The sequence below is a fragment of the Acinonyx jubatus genome, chromosome F2, assembly GCF_027475565.1.
Source record: "Acinonyx jubatus isolate Ajub_Pintada_27869175 chromosome F2, VMU_Ajub_asm_v1.0, whole genome shotgun sequence".
NCBI classification, from domain to species: Eukaryota; Metazoa; Chordata; class Mammalia; order Carnivora; family Felidae; genus Acinonyx; species Acinonyx jubatus.
The window spans coordinates 48,938,474-48,958,655 of record NC_069394.1 but is presented as its reverse complement, the minus strand read 5'-3'; the positions used below and the strand labels follow the sequence as shown (position 1 = coordinate 48,958,655).

Below are 20,182 nucleotides of genomic sequence, written 5' to 3'. Positions count from 1 at the left end.
ATGATCTCACGGTTCGTGAGTTCGAGCCCCGTGTCAGGCTCTGTGCTGACAGCTCAGAGCCTGGAGCCCATTTCAGATTCTGTGTCTTCCTCTCTCTCTGCCCCTCCCCTGTTCATGCTCTGTCTCTCTGTCTCAAAAATAAATAAACGTTAAAAAAAATTAAAAAAAAATAAAAATAAAAACAATAGTATCTTAGTATAACAGAGTTTTGAAAACTAAATATGACACAGTTTTAGCACAGCTCAATCCTTAGCATATAGTGAGGTTGGAAGTGATAAATATTATGATTAGATGAGGGGTAGGGGCACTTCAAAAAGTAAGGCATAAAGTGAGGATCAAATACATGCAACGTTTAGTGAACAGCTTGCACAGAGTAAATGCTAAATAACTAATCACTCTCACTGTCACCATTACTGGTAGCTTTATCCAGTCTGTGGATTGCCACTCCACAGTGTCCTGGTCAGGAATGAGCACAGGATGGTATGTGCAGGAAATCTTTCCATAGTTGATAATCATGCTTTTGATGAATTTATTTTGTGTGATCATTTCCACTTTCAGCTCCATTCTTTCAAGACTGCATGTCTGAAAATACCCTAGATGAACTGAATATTGAATTACTGCGCAATAAACTGTACAAGGTAAGTGTCTCCCAAAATATTATGGTTTTCTTTTTTACATAATACATCTTAACCAGAGTTCTTTATCGAAAGTTACTTTGCCCATTAGCCAACTTCTGCAATTATGAAGCTATACATGGTTGGAATACAGCTTTTACAGTCTTGGTCTTTTGGTTAAATACATACACGTCAGCTTCCCCTGAAGCAGCAAGATTGTTGAGAGGAAGTAATGCGCCCATCTTTCTCTGTATTCCTAGCTCCTTGCCTGGTGTGCCTAGAGCATAAAAGGTAGCTGCTGGATGGGTGAATGGTAGGTGGGTGGATAGATGAGCAAGATGAACCATATCCATTTTAAAACAACCAGCATATAGGGGTGCTTGGCTGGCTCAGTCAACAGAGCATGCAACTCTTGATCTCAGGGTTGTAGGTTCGAGCCCCGTGTTGGATGTAGAGACTACTTAAAAATAAAATCTTTAGCGGTGCCTCGGTGGCTCAGTCAGTTAAGTGACCGACTTCGGGGTCATGATCTCACAGTTCGTGAGTTCAAACCTCACGTCGGACTCTGTGCTGACAGCTCTGAGCCTGGAAACTACTTTGGATTCTGTGTCTCCCTCTCTCTGTACCCCACCCCCACTCATGCTCTCTCTGTCAAAAATAAATAAAGATTAAGAAAAACTTAAAAAAATAAAATCTTTTAAAAAATTTTAAGAGAAAAACACAAAACCCAGCATACACAGTGAGCCTTGTGTCATGTAGCATCCATCTCTATCCTTAATCCTATTATAGAGTCTTTGAGTTTCACAGTTAACCTGTCCATTTACTGACAGTGTGCAGCATACGAAGATGACCAACTCGTGGACACTACAACATAGGTACCACCTTGCATGATCTGGCCAGCTATCTGCCTATGCTGCCACCATTTGAGTAGCTCTATGTCATATGCACTGAGCAAACTCTGTCCATTTACACTCATACAACAATAGCATCTTTGGACAGACACTCTCACAGAGTAACTGAAGGAATATATACTGTCATGCCATTTACATAACTGGTTATGCTAAAACATAAGGTCCTTTCAAAAAGCATTGTGTTGCAGGCAATTTTCCTCTTTATAAGGAAACTTATGGACTTAGAGCAGCCATCTTTGAGATATAGCTAACAGAAGGCACTGTTTTAAGTAAATTATAGGCATTAATTCACTTAATCCACACAGCAAAACTATGTGCTATCCCCATTCCTTGGATGAGAAAACTGAGACATGGAGAGGTAAGATTTACTTGGCAGAAGTCAGTTAAATGGTAAGTGATTGAGTTGGGATTCAAACACAGTCAGTCTAACTGTACAGCCCAGACTCTGCCTTTCCAACGTGTCTTCCATGTTCAAAGCCATCCCAAATGTGTCTCCTGAGCACCAAGAGAGATTAAATGTCGGCACAGGACCAAATCTAGAATTATTTGTCGAGCTCATAAAAGAGTTTGGCACTCTTATTAGAGTACCAAACATTAATCATGTGAAATAAACCCAAGAACCATGCAAAAAAAAAAGTGCTTGTTAAGGAATCATAAGGTATGATAAGTACAATTTTGTTCTTTTTTAAAGCTGTGCAACATACTTCATTGTGAAAGTTTGTACCAAATTTTTAATAAAATATCGCCCTATGGGACAAGTAATTCAACCTCCATTAAAGTATTTAATAAGCCATGAAAAGCTGATCTACAAATTTCCAAAGGAAAATATCTTCATTTTATTGTTTTATGATCTTTCTTCTTTTTAAGTCTTACCTCGAGGCATTCTATAAATTCTGTAAGAATCATGGTGATGTCACAGCAGAAATCATGTGTCCCATTCTTGAGGTAAGAAAGTCCTTGAATTTCTTTATGCCAAATAATATGCTTACACACTTTTCACTTGCATAGTCCTACTTATCTTTCTTTATCTTAGAAGCTCCTTTATATAAAAATAAGATAAACAACATATTTTATCATATATATCATTTGATGCTTTCAGTTAAGAATGGTATTTTGCAAGTTTTCTACATTGAAAAGTTATTTTGAAATTAGAAAAGAAAAATGCTTACAAAATTTGGTCATGATTCATTTTTATGTGGTATGAATAGATTATAATTAGTTAAAAATTTGGTATACTATTAACAATTGGTGAAATACGAGTACTTGTAATAATCACTCAACTTCCCTCCAATGAGGGAACACTGGGCATCTGGGAATTCTCACAACTTGGAACCAAAGTCCACTCTGGGCCTTGTTCCTTATATAAATCCTAAAATAAAGGAAACTCAAACAACCCTCGGGCATTCCAGCTCTGGTTAGGAAGACTTTTGGGGTTAGGTGATTCACAGTTGGCATGCTCACTTAATTATCTGTCAAATGCCACCATTGCTTTCTACCTCTCTAATTGATGCTATAAACTTCTTAATTTCCCTTTCTCATCACAGATTTCATCTGTGCTCAGAGATCCTCCTGTTCGCACATGTTGATCTCAGAGATCAGAAGGATCTGGGAACATGCTGGGCATATTTTGTACTGTGTTTCCTATAGATCTCTTTTTCTGGCTTCACATGAATAACAAAATGGTGGAGGAGGGAGGCGGGTACAATTCTAGACTTAGAAAAGCCCTTTGCTTTGTCCTGTGAAACTAAGTTTTGTCTAAAGAATATCTTTAATCATTAGATTATCTGTCACAGTGACTTCGTTGGTAGGTAGATTAAATAGTTCAATAACCTGATTTCAAGAAAAGCCTGGTAATGGGGCACCTGGGTGGCTCAGTTAGTTGGGCGTCCAACTTCGGGTCAGGTCATGATCTTGCAGTTCATCAGTTTGAACCATGCATTGGGCTCTGTGCTGACAGCTCAGAGCCTGGAGCCTGCTTTGAATTCTGTGTCTTCCTCTTTTTCTGCTCCTCCCCCACTCCTGCTCTCTGTCTCTCTCTCTCTCTTTCTCAAAAATAAGCATTAAATTTTTTTAAAAAAACATTAAAAGAAAAGAAAGAAAGGAAGAAAGAAAGAAAGAAAGAAAGAAAGAAAGAAAGAAAGAAAGAAAGAAAGACCTGGTAAGAACTGCCCTATAGCAAAAAAAGGAAAAAAAAAACCTTGAATAACTTCATCCGCATGTATTTTAACCTAATGTTCTGAAACTGCATATGATAAAATTAGTTCCCCTCAAAACATTTAATCTTTAAAATTTTACAGTTGAAGATACTTTGCTATCCCCTGTTGAAACTCTTCAAGCAAAAGCAGTCCTTGAAGTAAAAATTTATCACTGGAGAACTCCAAAAATTCTTTTTTGCCTTTATCTATATTACACAGGAAGTGGGCACTGATAAATAAATAACATTTTTTTATGGCATACTAAATGTCCGAAAGTGAGCTAGTCTCTTTTAGACATTCTGAACATAAGTAATCTGCTGGCCCTAAGAAGCACTCCCCTTTCTTGTCATAAATTTTTAACTACTAGCCACACTATAAGAATCCACATTATCCATGGCTCAAAAGTGTAATTTCAACATGGCATAATTCCTGTGGTTTAGAAATGGCTTGTGTGCTTTATACCCACAAACTATGTGCAATAAGAGCTATGGCAAAACTCAGAACATTTCAAGAGGTATACAATGACATTATCAATAGTTAACATGTATTATGTGCCAGATGCTATCCTAAGTGCTTAATGTACATGAATTCACTTGGACTTCAAAACAGCACAACAACAACAAGATGGGAGTTTAGCATCTATTTTTCAGAAGGGGAAACTGAGGCACAAAGAAGCTAGTAACTTGCCTGATGACACACACCTAAGAAGTGGAAATGTCAGAATTTGAACTCAGGCAGCCTCTCTCTGGTTCCTCTATGTTCATCCACTATTTTACTTATACATTAAAGTTAGCATTCACAATTCTTGTATAAAAGTAAGTACTAATTCATAAGCAAGATCATACTGCATGTGGTATAAAAATCAAAAATAGATAAGAATTATGTCTCTGTAATCCTCAGTAATGCAGAAAGGATAGCATAGTAGTAGAAGAATCCTTGTCACTGGAAGGGTTTGATCAAAATACTAGATAATACCCAGTGTTCTCATTATCCCTTTCCTATACCCATGATACTACCATATTAGATTAGGTTCTTTTTTAAGCTGCGTTAAGAATAAAAGTCCGCTTGAGCCACCTGGGTGGTTTAGTGGGTTAAGTGTCTGACTTCAGCTCAGGGTGTGATCTCGCGGTTCGTGAGTTCGAGCCCCACGTTGGGCTCTGTGCTGACAGCTCAGAGCCTAGAGTCTGCTTCAGATTCTGTGTCTCCCTCTCTCTCTGCCTTCCCCCTGCTCACACTTTGTCTCTCTCTCTGTCTCTCAAAAATAAATAAACATTAAAGAAATTTTTTAATTAAAAATAAAAAAATAAAAATCCACTCAACTACCTTTATACATTACACTGAAGTATTAGTTACACAGAGCATGCAATTATAATGTGTCTAATGATATGATCAGAAGAGATTTTTCAGATTTATATAAATATATCAGATCATGTAATTACCTCTCATTTTATTTGTGCAACATTAGAGCACCTCAGTTATCACATTCTTCCATCTATGTTCTTATTTAATCTGGGTTGACAGGAGACTGAAAAAGACTTAATATGGTGAAAGAGAGCATTAACCTGGACTTGCATGCAAACATTTGACCTAATTACAAGCTTGTGAGTTCCTATGGGGAAAAAAAAAAAAAAAAGAAATTGACTTATGGTCAAGGGAAATACACTGCAATGTACTGTTTGCCTTTATGCCTTTTATTATTTGTCTTTGCTCTCCTGACAATCTATATGTTTAATGAAACAGTGAAAAACAAGCACAGATGAATAAGTTTGTTTCATCTTCCCTGGTTGGTACACATGCTAATGAGGCCGGGCTTGATTCCAGTTCACGCTTCCATTGTCGTTGACTCTTCCACCCACTGCCCCCACAAGGTATTCCTTTCCTCGAATGATGAACCGGCAAAAATGTGTGATCAGCCCAACTCCATCATGTGCAAGTGATAATGACTTTGAATAAGTCAACAGTACACTTAGTTTTTGCAACAACAACAAAAAATAAGTTATGGTTTTAAAATGAATGAGCATAAGGAAGGGTGAAAGGACATAGGACATCTGGCATCCTCTATGCCACACAGGATGCCAGCCCTCTAAAAATGACAGAGAGGGCTTAAGTGAAATCTAATACCACCCCATTTACTCTTCCATAATCAGATGTTGTGTCAAACTGTCTGCTTAGGGATGGTCAAACACAGGATAGCCCTTTTACAATTTCAAGATTATAGTCCTTTTCACTAAGAAAACACACCCTCACACACAAAGAACCTCTAGATTAGAAAAGGGTGCTGAGGTAAATATACAGACTGTTATAATAAAAGGGAAACTGAAGTATAATAAGGAGTCAAAGGAAATCATACCCAATTGGGAAGGAAATAGAAGGACTTCTTGTAAAATAAAAAAAATAAAATAAAATAAAAGCCATTTAATGGGACCCTTCAATGTAGGTAAGATTTCAACATGGAGAGTTCTGGAATGAAGTACACACCTTGTAGGCAGAGGGAAGAAGTATTTACAAGAACAAGAAGTTGGAATGTGTGTGGTGTTTCAGATAACCAATTGTATCAACCAAAGTCCTCTCCTGGCATGGCACGCAAAGCCTTTCCTGTTCTCTTCCTAGCTACCTGTCCAGCCTTCTTCTTCGTCTTCAACTGCTTTCCCAGTGCCTGAGCCATGACCATTCCTCCACAATGTCATGCTTTAACTTCACGCGGCGTCCTCCTCCAGAACGGCCTCTGCTGCCGGGCCGTCTGCAGTTCCGCTGCCCCACCCTACTTCTCTCTGGAAAATCCCAACATCTTACACAGCAATGCATGTCAATCATTTCTCAATAAAAGTGGGGGGAAACAGGAATAAAAACCAACATCTTAGAGCTAGGAAGCACCTTGAAGGGCATGTGGGACAATTGGCTCTATTGTTGCTCCTCCTGCTCTAATTTTTATTTCAAAGTTTCTTATTGCCATGAAATCTCCCTCTTACATTTCTTCTCCTGTCCCTGGAAGGTCTAAACTTACTGCTAGGACTGGTGACATTCAGAGGCCAGAGGCAGCTGCCTTTGCTTCCAAATGAGGCCACTCCCTGCTTCTGGGTCACCCACGCTTTCCATGAGATCAATCAAAAGGATCAGAAGGAACTAAAGCTCACCCTCTTGATAGGAAACACCTGTTCTAACAGAAGAGTTCCAGCAAAATCTGTTGCAAGTCTAGATTCGTTAATTAGTCAAAAGTACGCTGATCAAAGGCTATTGCGGAGCAATTTATTTCAGCTATTGTGTTCGTTCAAATAACCTTGGGATACTGTTAAAATGTAAGCCCTGGATCAGGAGGGCTGGACTATGGCCTGAGACTCTGCATTTCTAACAAGCTTCCAAGTGACATCAAAGCTACTGAACCATGAAACACACCTTGAGTAGCAACATTGTAGAGAATATTATAGAAATTTGAAAATAAGAGACTCACAGACCATCCTGTTGGATTCAATGAAGATTCATTGAAGATTCAATGATCTTCTTATGCACTTCCAGGCACTGGATATTAAAAATAAAAAATAAAAAGAGTGACATGATTTCCCTCAAAGATTTTACAGTGGAGTAGGAGAGAAAGAATTTCCAGATTTTAAAAGAATGCAAGTGCAGGGTGTTTCAGGAATGTAGAGTTTTGTAGCTCAAGGACACTATAATAAACTCCCATGATAAGCAGAGAGGATCCCAGAAAGGACAGACTGAGATGGAATGGTCAGAAGAGGTAGGAAAAGAACCAAGAGATAGAAGAAACATGGAGACCAAAGGAATAGTAAGAAATTTCAAGAAAAACAGAGTGGTTACAGGAAATAGGCTTGACTTGGAGCTGTTTGCTCAGTTGCCTAGTGGTGCTGAGCACAAAGGCAGGCCATGAGCATACGTGACCCACCTGAAAGATCATGGGGTCAAACCCTATCATCTTACAAGTGAGAAAACTGAGGCCAGAGAGAAAGGTAACTTTTCCTGGGCCATGTAATTCTTAGCTACTGAGTTAGATTTATTGATGTCCAACCTAGGAACTTTAAAGAAGAAAACCAAAACTATTAAAGAGCAAACAAATGGTGGGGTGCCTGAGTGGCTCATCGGTTAAGCATCTGACTCTTGATTTCGGCTCAGGTCATGATCTCACTGTGTATGAGATCGAGCCCCTATCTGGCTCTGCACTGACAGCACAGAGCCTGCTTGGGATTGTCTCTCCCTCCTTCTCTCTCTGCCCCTTCCCCGCTCACATTCTCCCTCTCTCTCTCTCTTTCTCTCTCTTTCAAAATAAATAAAACATTTTTAAAAAGTATAAACAAATGGCATATAGCATAAAGTTTCATTATGTAAAAAATCCTACTGACATCAATAACCAGAAAGAGATGTTAATATTTATTTCATGCACTTTTTGCTCCAAATACCCCCCAGGCACTTCCATTTACATTATCTTGTCCTATTCTTGAACAGACCCCAACAAGTAGGTTTATTCCCATTTTCATGGAAGAGATATTTTAGACTCTAGTGGCCTATGTGACAGAGACACATGAGTAACTAATTGCAGAGTTCCTGGGAACTAAAGTTTAGTGGGGTTTCAAGAGTCCTAACCTATTATCACTAGGTGATTCTTTTCTGGGAAGCAAAATTACTCCATTGAGACTAAGGGAATATTAATAACACATATTTGTATTAAAATTAGACATAAATCCAGAAAAGAGAGCAAATCACTCTGGACATAAATTTGCCTACTTAGGGTTCTGTTTATAGCAGTTAGTACATGGTTAGATTTTGCTGATACTATGTCTTTGCAAATTCAGTTTGAGGCTGACAGACGTGCTTTTATCATCACTCTTAACTCCTTTGGCACTGAACTGAGCAAAGACGACCGGGAGACCCTCTACCCGACCTGTGGCAAGCTGTACCCTGAGGGGCTGCGCCTGTTGGCTCAAGCAGAAGACTTCGATCAGATGAGGAGAGTAGCAGACCATTATGGAGTACGTGACCACACTGGGGACCCTGAAAGCCTCATGCTATTTCATCACGTGTACTTTAGAAGTTCACACATCAAAATTACACATCTTATCTAGAGCAGTTATAATGTTTGTAAGGTAGAAAGCAATGTCATTCTGTAACTGTGTCTCCCAAAGAAATACTTGAAGTTTCTAACCCATACTAGTATTTTGTTTTGTTTTGTTTTGTTTTTTTGAGGTTCCTGCCAAGCAAGTATTTGTTTAAATCTCCAAGGAGCAGTCATTTGAGCACTTTATTTGAAGTGCTTGATAAAGCAAGTTCCCCAAGGGACTGGTGTAGTGTTCTGGATATGTGAGCTCATGTCAAAGTTATATAAAATAGCCTGACCCAGTAGTCCTTTCAAGTGCCCATTGGGGAAACAGGCTCAGGTACAGAATGTCTACCAAAAATACAAGGGAGAATATGGACATATTGGTTTATACCTTTTCAGTGGCCAGAAATAGGCACTGGAATGAAGGCTGCTATGTCCTGCTCTTAATCCACATCCAGGTTCTACACCTCATCCCCAGATCCCATTCTTTCTAATTTACAGAAACATGATTTCCTCTAGGTAACTTTTCCAGAACTGGAATGACACTCTTATCTTTTCCTATGGGTTTCTGAAGACTTCCAGAAAAGAGAAGCCAGTAAACTGCATAAAACTTTGTAGTATCTCATGTCATTGCAAGAAGCTTTTGAGCATAATATTAAATTTTGAACGTTTCCCCAATCTCCACCCCTTCCACACCTGAAATTCCATGTGAAGTTTATCAACTGCCATGCCAAAGAACCCATGAACCTGTGATGGTTAAACCTCAAGCATTCATTTAGCCTCTATAATGTGCCCAACTAGCCCTAAGAACTGAATGTAGAAAATAGCTCATCTAATGTACATTGAGAGTACAATTGCTTTTGCTGCTTCTTCTAAAGACCTGAATAAGCCAATGGCTAGAATTCCATCCATACTTTTTTATCTGGATTTTTGGGGTATTTTTTCAGGAGGCCAAAATCCTACAAAAAACCATTCAGCTCTTCTGGATAGATTTTTTAGAACAGACAGATACATCATTTTCTATATAGCCAGGAAAATATCCTCATATATAAGAAATGAGAATTCGTTTAAAATAATTTTTGTTTTTTAGGTATATAAGCCTTTGTTTGAGGCTGTAGGTGATGGCAGTGGAGGAAAGACGTTGGAGGATGTGTTTTATGAGCGTGAGGTATGATATAAATGGAAATGCTATTAGTTTATGTTCTCTTTTTCTCTTGCTCTGGGATTTAGATGTTTTCTTACTTCGGATTTTCTTTTTGTGTGTGGCGGGTCTTTTTACAGTTGATCAGTTCACTTGATTAAACACATTCACAATTTGATGGCCAAATGAGTATTAGCATCCCTGGAAGGCCAATGGTTTTCATATGATGGCTTCCTGTGCAATTGTCCTACCCAGAAACACATAGTGTGCGTAGTGATGCTCTGCAAGGAAAGCAGCAATTCCATAATTCACCAGAGAATCAGAGCTAGGACATTCCCATGATCATATATTGACTATCCTCATGCTGTACACTCTGTTAAGTGCATCTTACTCTCTGATCCATTCCTTCTTCAAGAAGGATTTGTCTACAGTTATAATATAGCTTATGAACACAATTGCAACACTTACTAATTATTTGTATAGAAATCCATCCAGAGAGTATAGATGATTCTCTTTCCTAAAAAGCAGAACACTTAATCCATTCATAGTCAATTCCTGGGCTACTAAACCATTCAACAAAAAGGCCTTTTTTTGAGGGGGATAATAAGGTCTCCCAAATTTAGAGTTTTTCTGGTATATTTTATTCATTTCTCTAAAACCACTGGCTCTTCCCTTTTAATTGATTGACAGAGAACCCTGAAATCTATCCAAATTTTAGGGTAAGACTGGCTCCACAAAGCAGTACGGGACCCTTCCTGTAAGTCCTACTGTACACATTTTCCAACAGCTCTCTAATGCCTGTCACAGAAAAAAGTAAAAACAATGCAAGTTATCCCATATCTTAGGGATATTTTTAAAATTCCACACTATTGCACAAGTGCTTCAAAGAAAGCTGTTAAGAAAGCTGCCCTTGGCAGGAAAATTAAGTGTCTGTTCCTGCAAGCAAGGACGTCCACTTCCTGAATACTTGGCTTGAGGTTTTCAGAGCTGCACGAGGGACTCAGTACCTCTCATCCTTTTTTTCAAAATGGAAAAGAATAAAAGAATTATTCCATTTCAGACTTCACCCCAGTTAAACAAATTTTCTTTGAAAATTTTCTTTTACTGATCTACCTTCTACAGAAACAAAACAAAACAATTCAACCATATGTCTTGTTGCTGCAGAGCATCTTAAGAAAGCTCATAATGTCACTCATTCCAAATCCCAGGGGCCTGTGACATTGACATGGAGGAGAGTTAGATAGCCTACAAACCTTTTTAAAATGTTCAAAGTTGTGGCCAAGGAAAAGTAGTTTACCTAAGTGAAACAAGCCTCTGGCTAAAAGCCAACTATATTACTACAAAGTTCCACACAAACACCAAGATTTTCGTTATCTTTTGTGGTAGCAGTGCTGCTCAGATTTGGAGTTCGTCTTGCGATTCTAGAAACCTACTTTGTATTTATTTATTTATATTTATTTATATTTATTTATTTATATAAACTTGCCTTTGTAAAACTACTATTGTCTATCTTCATCTATAAAGTGACATTAATGCTCCCTTTAGAACTTGATGGGTTGTTACTGTTTTCTTCTATTTGACCCATTTTGGACATTGCCTATTTAAATACAAATAAGCACCGCACAAACACAAGTTAGTCTATAGCTTAATGTTACTTCATAAATGTAGTATGCTCCCAAGAAGTGATGGTCCGTATTTTTTTTTTCTTTCCTCAGGTACAAATGAATGTGCTGGCATTCAACAGGCAATTCCACTATGGTGTGTTTTATGCATACACAAAGCTGAAGGAACAAGAAATGAGAAATATCGTGTGGATAGCAGAATGCATTTCACAAAGACATCGAACTAAAATTAACAGTTACATTCCAATTTTATAACCCAGTGAGGGACCTCACATGTGGAAAATCTTACATAGTAAGAAGAGGTTCTGAGGAGAAAAAAAAGAATTGTGTTATATTATCTGGGTTATATAAAAATAATCCACACCATTGCGGACCCACTAGAAACATAGTAAATCAGCCCTGAAATAGTATTTCTTTTTTTTTCCAGCGGCCTTAAATTTTGTTTCCCCATTTATGTCTCACTTTTTACCAGATCTTAGACATTAATCCTAATTAACCTATAGTACTTTTCCTATTCTTGTTTGGTTGTATTAACAATCAGATCTAACTAAAGTGTTTTACTCTTGCTTTCCTATGCTTCTCCACAGGCCCAAGTACTGTCTGCTTTTCTTTTTCCTCCCCTATGTCCACAAAAATCCAGGGCTATATGAGGCCAACATGGACCACATGTGATGAAAATATTGTATTTTTTTCCTAATACACTTTTACTGGTTGTCTTGGGAAAGCTACACAATTCTGAATCATATTCCTTAGATGCAAGTAGTATTAAATTTGTTATTAAGGCTCCTGTTTAAACTTTCCTCACAATTCCCTTTAAATCTCTTGCAGTTCCTTCATGCTTTGCCTGAGAAGAAAGTAACCCTGCTAATTGTATTTCATTCATTCAGAAGAATAAATCCCACATTTAGTTTACAAGATATGGACTTTTTATAGAATTTCTTTAGAATTTCTACCCAGGAAAGGAAAAATCAACAAACACTGGTCAAGTTCTTTCTTTAAAAATAACAGATTCCTAAGTAGAAAATCTGTATTTACTATATTTTAAAATATAAACATATAGGGACGCCTGGGTGGCTCAGTCAGTTAAGTGTCCAACTTCGGCTCAGGTCATGATCTTGCAGGTTGTGGGTTTGAGCCCCAGATCAGGCCCTATGCTGACATCTCAGAGCCTGGAGTCTGCTTCAGATTCTGTGTCTCCCTCTCTCTCTGCCCCTCCCCCACTTGCACACGCTCTCTCTCTCTCTCAAAAATAAATAAACATTAAAAAAATTATATATATATATATATATATATATATATATATATATATATATATATATGAAACTCTTTGAGTGTATGTACAGAGAATCTACATATACTTGTATCTAAAATTAGGCACCTGGACCAAGGAGTAAATTTATTTTTCTGCCAAATCCAACTTTTTCATAGAATATTTTGGTAATTTTATTAATAGAGATTTTTAAGCATAAGGAAAAGCAGTGGCTCAGATTCCTGAAAGGAAAGTCAAATACCTAGATTTCCCAGTGCAAAAAGCCTAGCTCATACCCATGTCATGGTGGCTAAAGTCCAGTGCCTTGTAAAGGGCTCCACTGCAGACTTGTCAGCTGGCCCCAAAGAGCCTGGTTCCCACATGTGGCCTCTGGTCTGGGAAGCATCCTCCCTGACTTGCTCCTGGCCGTGCATGAGTTTCCTGGACCAGGAAACGCCTATATTTTACATTTTAATCTATGGTATCTGCAGTGGGAAGGTCTAAGGTTTCAAGCTGAGAGCAAAGATAATAGGAAAGAGGCAGCTTAGAGAAAGTTACTGTGAGAGGATTCTCAGCCCAACCCTTGCCCACTCACCTCTGCATGGTATGTATGGGGGGCCCTAAAATGGGCCATAATGCAACAGGCTGAAGTTATCCAAAGGGCCGCAAGTCCCTTTCCTTCTACACAAATGAATGGCTCCAATTCCCCAAGCCCCTTCCCCAGTCAAGTGTAACCATTGTGTGACTATACGAGCAAGGAACTTCCCTACAACCCTGTGAGGCAAATGGAACATGCCCCCATTAGGAAGATACACACGCTGCAATGAAGAACTTGCCTTGAAACAAAGCAAAACAAAACCAAAACTATGAAGAACTTGCCTTGGATTTTAATAGCTTTCAGGTGTCTGAGCTGGGATCTGACTTCTCTGTCATGCCCTAGGAAACTGGTCTACAGTGGAGATCATGGACCTTTGAAAAGCATTTTATCTTATGTAAAATGAGGCCAAAAGTCAATTATATATGCAGTGTAGAAAACAATGAGGCTAAAAGCCTTTTTCTAAGCAATTGAGACTCCTTACCATCCCTTTCCCACATTCTTCCCAGCAGTATTTCATCAACTGCTCTGATTTCTACCTCTATAGTCTGCTGCATGGCTGGTCTTGGAACACTATTCTAATGAATTCTATACCCAGAACTGCATGCAGTCTATAGCAGTCCTGCCTATACCCTAGTGTAGACTTCTGTCCATTCCTTACCCTTTTGTGTCACCCCTCCCTCTAGCCTTGCTCCCGTTTCCTTTTGTATCAGTTCACATGCCCTTCTTTATCAGTCTACCCATGGACAGGAACTAAGTCTCTAATGAGGTTTTGAAGTTGGGAGAATTTGCGGTGCTCTATGGGATTCAAAATAGCAGTTGCAATTCTCAGGATATTTAGAGAACATCTAAGAAGAAATGCAGTCATTTTATCTGTTCCAGATGCCTTAAGAAAGAGCATGGACTGAGGGCAAATGGAAATGACCATCCTGGATCTCCTAGATCTGGAAGAGTTTGGCCCAAGGCTAAGTAAACTATTGCTGGACAATGAAGGAATTCATGTAACCATTCTGACGTGTCCACCTCCACCTCCATCTCAACCCCCCAGCATGGCAGCAATGTAGTAAGACATTGAGAAGGTGAAATAAAAGAAAACTAGAGTGAAGGAAGACTTGATGATGATCAGATCTGAGGATTTCATTAGTAGTAACTCTTATGTTTACCACTATTTAAAAAATGCTGTTAATAATGTCAGATCTCACAGATAGGATGTAGGTATGGGAAGGATACAATTACAGTTTCTGTTGTGTCTTAGTTTCAGGAGCAGATAAAAGTCTCCTTATTGTTTGACTCATTTCAGCTCCTTTGAGTCATTTTCTCTTCATGTCAGCAAATGGAAGCATTAATACATGTATGTATAGAATAGTATTGGGAGGAATATATGTGACATTATCAGAGGATGTCATTCTTGGTGATTTCATCTGACTTGTCACAAATAGCTGATGCCAGGATTCTTGGTGTCATTTTGCTATGTTGTCATAAAATGTCTAAGCTTTATACATATGAAAATAGGATCTAGGAGCTATAATAAGGTCCAAACCACCTGCCTTAAGCAACCTCCTATGTTCTTTCTTCTCATTTACATCTTCATTAGTCTATCCAGCCCCCCATTGATCACTTTTCTACCCCTTTCCCCTTCTCCTCAGTTACCCCATGCTGTAGGTTTTGGCTTCCACTGACTGAAGACTTGATCACTGAGTCCAACTCAGCAGAGCCATCCTCAACATGGACACCTGGCTGTTTAGGCACAGGAAGGCAAGTTGGGATTATCTTTGGAAAGAAGAGAGAATAAGAAGATGCATGTAGAGACTAGTGTAAATCAATATATTAGAAAGGAATTGTCCCCAAATAATTATGACTCTGACCCGATCCACAAATGCCATTTAAAAGTTAAGATCATTGGAGCACCTGGGTGGTTCAGTCGGTTAAGCATCCTACTTTAGTTCAGGTTATGATCTCAGCAGTTCGTGAGTTCGAGCCCTGGGTCAGGCTCTGGAGCCTGTTTCAAATTCTGTGTCTTCCTCTCTCTGCCCCTTCCCCACTCACACTGTCTGTCTGGCTGGCTGGCTGGCTGTCTCTCTCTCTCTCTCTCTCTCTCTCTCTCTCTCTCATAAATAAATAAACATTAAAAAAATTTTTTTAAGTTAGGATCATTGACAAACTATAAAAGTATATCAGTAGCTCTATGACAATGGTGACTTCTGGAACCCCTGAGACTATTTTTATTTGCTAGATGGTGTGGATCTCTTATTGACAAAGTTGGAAATAAACTTAAAAATGTAAATGAGAAAGTATGAGGTCTCAATTGCAGTTAGCAAGGAATAGGCATCCAATCACTAGAGAGGATTGCAGTGGTTTAGCATGTGTCTGCTCATTCTTTGACATGCCCCTCACCAAGAGATGGAGCCTTTGTCCTTTTTCCTAGAATTTGAGCTGGCTTTAGTGACTTGCTCATAACCAGCAAAATCCAGACAAAGTGGTGCTGTATGACTTCTTAGACAATGCAGTTTCCTTTACCTGCTAGTTTGCAGTCCTGAGCTACAGGTAGATAGTCCACCTCTTTTGAGGTTCCCATACTGTGAGGAAGCCAAATCAAGTGTGGACACTCAAGTCACATGGAGAAGCCAAATATAAGTAAATATGGCAGCCCCAGTGGAGCGCCAACAATAGCATCAACGACCAGCCATGTGAAGAGAGTCATGTTGGAAGTGTGTCCCAGTCAAATCATCAGACACGAAATTAAAGGCCAAGCCTAACACCAGACCACAACTATATGAGAGGCCCCAGCTGAAAACCTCCTAGACAAGTCCTTCCTAAATTTCTGACTTGAATCCTTGAGCACAATAAAATGGTTGTTGTTTTAAATCGCTAAATTTAGAGTACTTTTGTGCAATACTACCAAGTAGGACAATGATGCTTAGTGACCATCATTGGATGTGTCCAACAGGTTTTTCCGGCTACTCTGAAGTCCTTTCTAAGTCCTATATAAGCCTCTCCCTCTCCAGTCATCTCTGCAGGTGGTCCAGACAAACATTGTTTCTGCACATGTCACCTACAAGTGAGTCTTGGACCTGGAAGGACTACCACTATACCGTTAGAAGACAGAAATGCCATTCCCAGAGCCAGATATGAATAAGCAACTCCAGTTGACAATGTACCCATCTTGTTTTCCAAGAAGACTTGGCAGCACCAGATTCATTGATATTGAATCTAGCTCTCCGGAGGTAAAAGCCATTATCACTTTGGTCATTTTTTGAACAAACAGCAATTCTAGAATTTAAATAATTTATACATTTTCATATCCTATTTTTGTTGGTTTTTAAAATGAACTATTCTCTTATTCGTGCTGAGATATACATTTTTTTGTATAAGATGCTTGCAGCTTTTCATTTTTGGTTTGTTTCAATGCGGGATTTCTTTTTAATTTTCTGTTTTTACTTAAATATAAGAGTGGAATACTAATATATTTCAGTTTATTTCTGCAACATCAGGAATTTTTAAAAATTAAAGATTTTTTTTCAGCTTTTGTTGAAGTATAATTGACAAATAAAATTGTAAGATATTTAAAGGGTACAATGTGGTGATTCCATATATATGTACATTGTGAAAGAAGTCCCCCATTGAGTTATTTATGCATCCATCACTTCACATAGTTATCTTTTTCCCCCATGAGAACATTTAAGTTCTGCTGTCTTAGCAAATTTCAGTTATACAATACAATGTTATCAACAATAGTCACCATGTTATTCATTAGATCCTCAAATCTTATTCATTTTAGAACTGAATGTTTGTCTCCTTTTACTAACCTCTCTATATCTTCCCATATTCCAGCCTCTAGCATCTACTTTTCTACTCATTATTTCTAGGGGTTAATTTTTTTCTTTTTTTAGATTTCACGTGTAAGTGAAAATTAAAAGGAAACATATGGCTAAGATTTTAATAATCTTCACGATTAGATTTTTTAATTCAATAATATTTTACTTAAGATTTTCAGAGCCCATGGGGCATCGGTGGCTCAGTCGGTTAAGCATCCGACTTCGGCTCAGGTCATGATCTCGCAGTCCGTGAGTTCGAGCCCCGCGACGGGCTCTGTGCTGACAGCTCAGAGCCTGGAGCCTGTTTCGGATTCTGTGTCTCCCTCTCTCTGACCCTCCCCGTTCATGCTCTGTCTCTCTCTGTCTCAAAAATAAATAAACGTTTAAAAAAAAAAAAAAAAGAATCTGATGAGCACTATGGACACCTTCCCTCAGAATAATAAACATCTGCACATTGACCCAAAATTTTGCATAGTTTTTGAAAAAAATTACAGACCCTTTAAAATCTATTCACATGCAACCTAGAGTTCCATAGACTCCAGGTTAAAAACCTCCATTGATTAGGCCAAGGAATGAAAGGAAACAACAGGTTATAAAGTAATGGGTGGGAAAGAATTTAATTTAGAGAAATAAAATATAAATATCATATACCCTTCCATCTTTTGGAAGGGCATCCTGTTTAGCTGAGCAAGATGTTCAGAATGGAGAAACATGCTTTCATAGGAAGGGCTCCTCACCTGGCCAGCAAGGTCAGTCATGTCAATCATGGAGACGATTGAGGAACAGAGGTCACAATCAGTTTGCTCTCATTCTAAATTAAAGTTATAGTCCAAAGCATCCAACTCTACTTTTTGAAACTATTGATGTTCATATCCATCCAATGCATTAACCAATGCTACTTTTTTGCAAGAAGAATAGATGAAAACTTTGTGGACTGGTTAAAAATAAATGCTGATCTATAAATATAGTCAACTGATCTTTGACAAAGACAAAGGCAATACAATAGAACAAAGATAGTACTTTCAACAAATGGTGCTGGAACATCTATATGCAAAAAGAAAAAAAAAGACACTAGAAACAGACCTTATACCCTTCACAAAAATAACTCAAATGGATTATGATCTAAATATATGGCCTATATAATGACCTAAATATAAAACAGGAAACTATAAAGTTCCTAGAAGATAACTAGGAGAAAAGCTATATAACCTTGGGTTTGGTGATATCTTTTTCAGTACAACACCAGAGACACCATCCAGGAAAGAAATAATTGATAATCTGTACTTCATTAAAATTAAAGTTTTCTGCTCTGCAAAAGACAATATCAAGAGAATTATAAGACAAGCTATAAACTAGGAGAAAATATTTGCAAAAAACACATCTGGTGAAGTGCTGTTACCCAAAATATATTAAAAACTCTTTAAACTCAACCATAAGAAAGCAAACAACCTGATTAATAAATGAGTCAAAGACCCTAACAGACACCTCAATAATGAAGATATACAGGTAACAAGTAAATGTATCAAAAAATGTTCCATGTCATATATTATCAGGGAAATACAAATTAAAAACCATAAGGTTCTATTACATACCTATTAGAATGGCCAAAGTCCAGAACATGGGCAACTCCCAAAGCTGGCCAGGACACAGAGCAACGGGAACTCTCATTCATTGCTGATGGTAATGCAAAATAGTACAGCCACTTTGGAAGACAGTTTGGCGATCTCCTCAGAAGTTAGACATACTCTTACCATACAATCCAGCAATCACACCCCTTGGCATTTTCCCAAAGGAGTTGAAATTTATGCCCACAAAAACCTGTACATAAATCTTTATAGCAGCTTTATTCATTATTGCTAAAACTTGGAAGCAACTAAATGCCCTTTAGTAGGTAAATGGATAAACTGTGGTACAAGTAGACAAGGAATATTATTCAGCACTAAAAGGCAATGAGCTATCAAGCCATGAAAAGACATAGAGAAACCTTAAATGCATATTGCTAAGTGAAATAAGATAATCTGAAAAGGCTGCATATTGTCTGATTCCAACTCTATGACATTCTGAAAGAAGCCAAACTATGGAGACAATAAAAAATTTATGGTTACCAGGGGTGGAGGGAAGTGGAGGAGGAGATGAACAGGCAAAACAGAACTTTCAGGGCAGTGGAAATATTCTACATGCTATTATAATGGTGAGTATATGTCCTTATTCATTTGTCCAAACCCCTGTAATAATCGACACAAAGAATAAATTTTAAGGTGAACTATGGGCTTTGGGTGATTATGATGTGTTAGTATAGATTCACCCTTTGTTAAAAAGAAAAAAAATGTTCCACTCTGGTGAGTTATGTTGATAATGGGGGAGGTCATCTATGCATGAGTGGAAGCAGGGGTAAGTTGGAAATCCCTATACCTCCTTTTCAATTTTGTTGTAAACCTAAAACTGCTCTAAAAAAAAAAAAGACTTAAATTCTGACCAGCTGATATTTCCTGAAGCTTATCTTCAGGATTGAATGATCAAATGGGAAAAATTACTTTTAAGGCTTCATCTTTGGTGAAATAGAAGAAAACTGTGCTCTCACATTTCCTCATGGCACCTAGAAATGAATCATTTCTATCTCCTTAGTCACCTTTTATTGCTTAAAGCCAAATAAAAGTAAGTCAAGTGGAATAGCAAAGAGTGGGCAGGACAGATGCATAAGCTCCTTGGTAAATATTATAAATCCAGGAAGAGCAGGTGGAAATTTAAATCGGTATATTTCCTAGAAGTAAACATACAACTTTATGTTCAGGAAGTAGCCTCTGCTATCCTGCCTTGATGAGGCCATTTTCAGGCAAGACTTTGGAGAGAAGAGTTGTATGTAAATCAAAAACAGCTGGGCCTGGGCTAACCCCCTCCTGGGCCACATGGAAAGCATAAATTGACTTAAGACAGGAGTTATTGTAAAATATGGAGGGCAACAGCAAGGAGAAAAGGGATGCCTCTGTAAAAAT

General features: G+C 38.2%; 1 protein-coding gene across 1 annotated transcript in view; it reads left to right on the top strand.

Annotated features, from left to right (window-relative positions):
* Positions 1 to 17,593, top strand: part of ATP6V0D2 (ATPase H+ transporting V0 subunit d2) — a 49,664-nt gene extending 32,071 nt beyond the window's left edge. The window contains exons 4-9 of the mRNA XM_015074735.3: positions 559 to 638; positions 2,393 to 2,470; positions 8,523 to 8,699; positions 9,858 to 9,935; positions 11,624 to 11,822; positions 16,380 to 17,593. Of these exons, the coding sequence (XP_014930221.1) occupies positions 559 to 638; positions 2,393 to 2,470; positions 8,523 to 8,699; positions 9,858 to 9,935; positions 11,624 to 11,785 (575 nt within the window). The 3' untranslated portion in view covers positions 11,786 to 11,822; positions 16,380 to 17,593. The remainder of the gene's footprint in view (positions 1 to 558; positions 639 to 2,392; positions 2,471 to 8,522; positions 8,700 to 9,857; positions 9,936 to 11,623; positions 11,823 to 16,379) is intronic.
* The last annotated feature ends 2,589 nt before the right edge of the window (positions 17,594 to 20,182 follow it).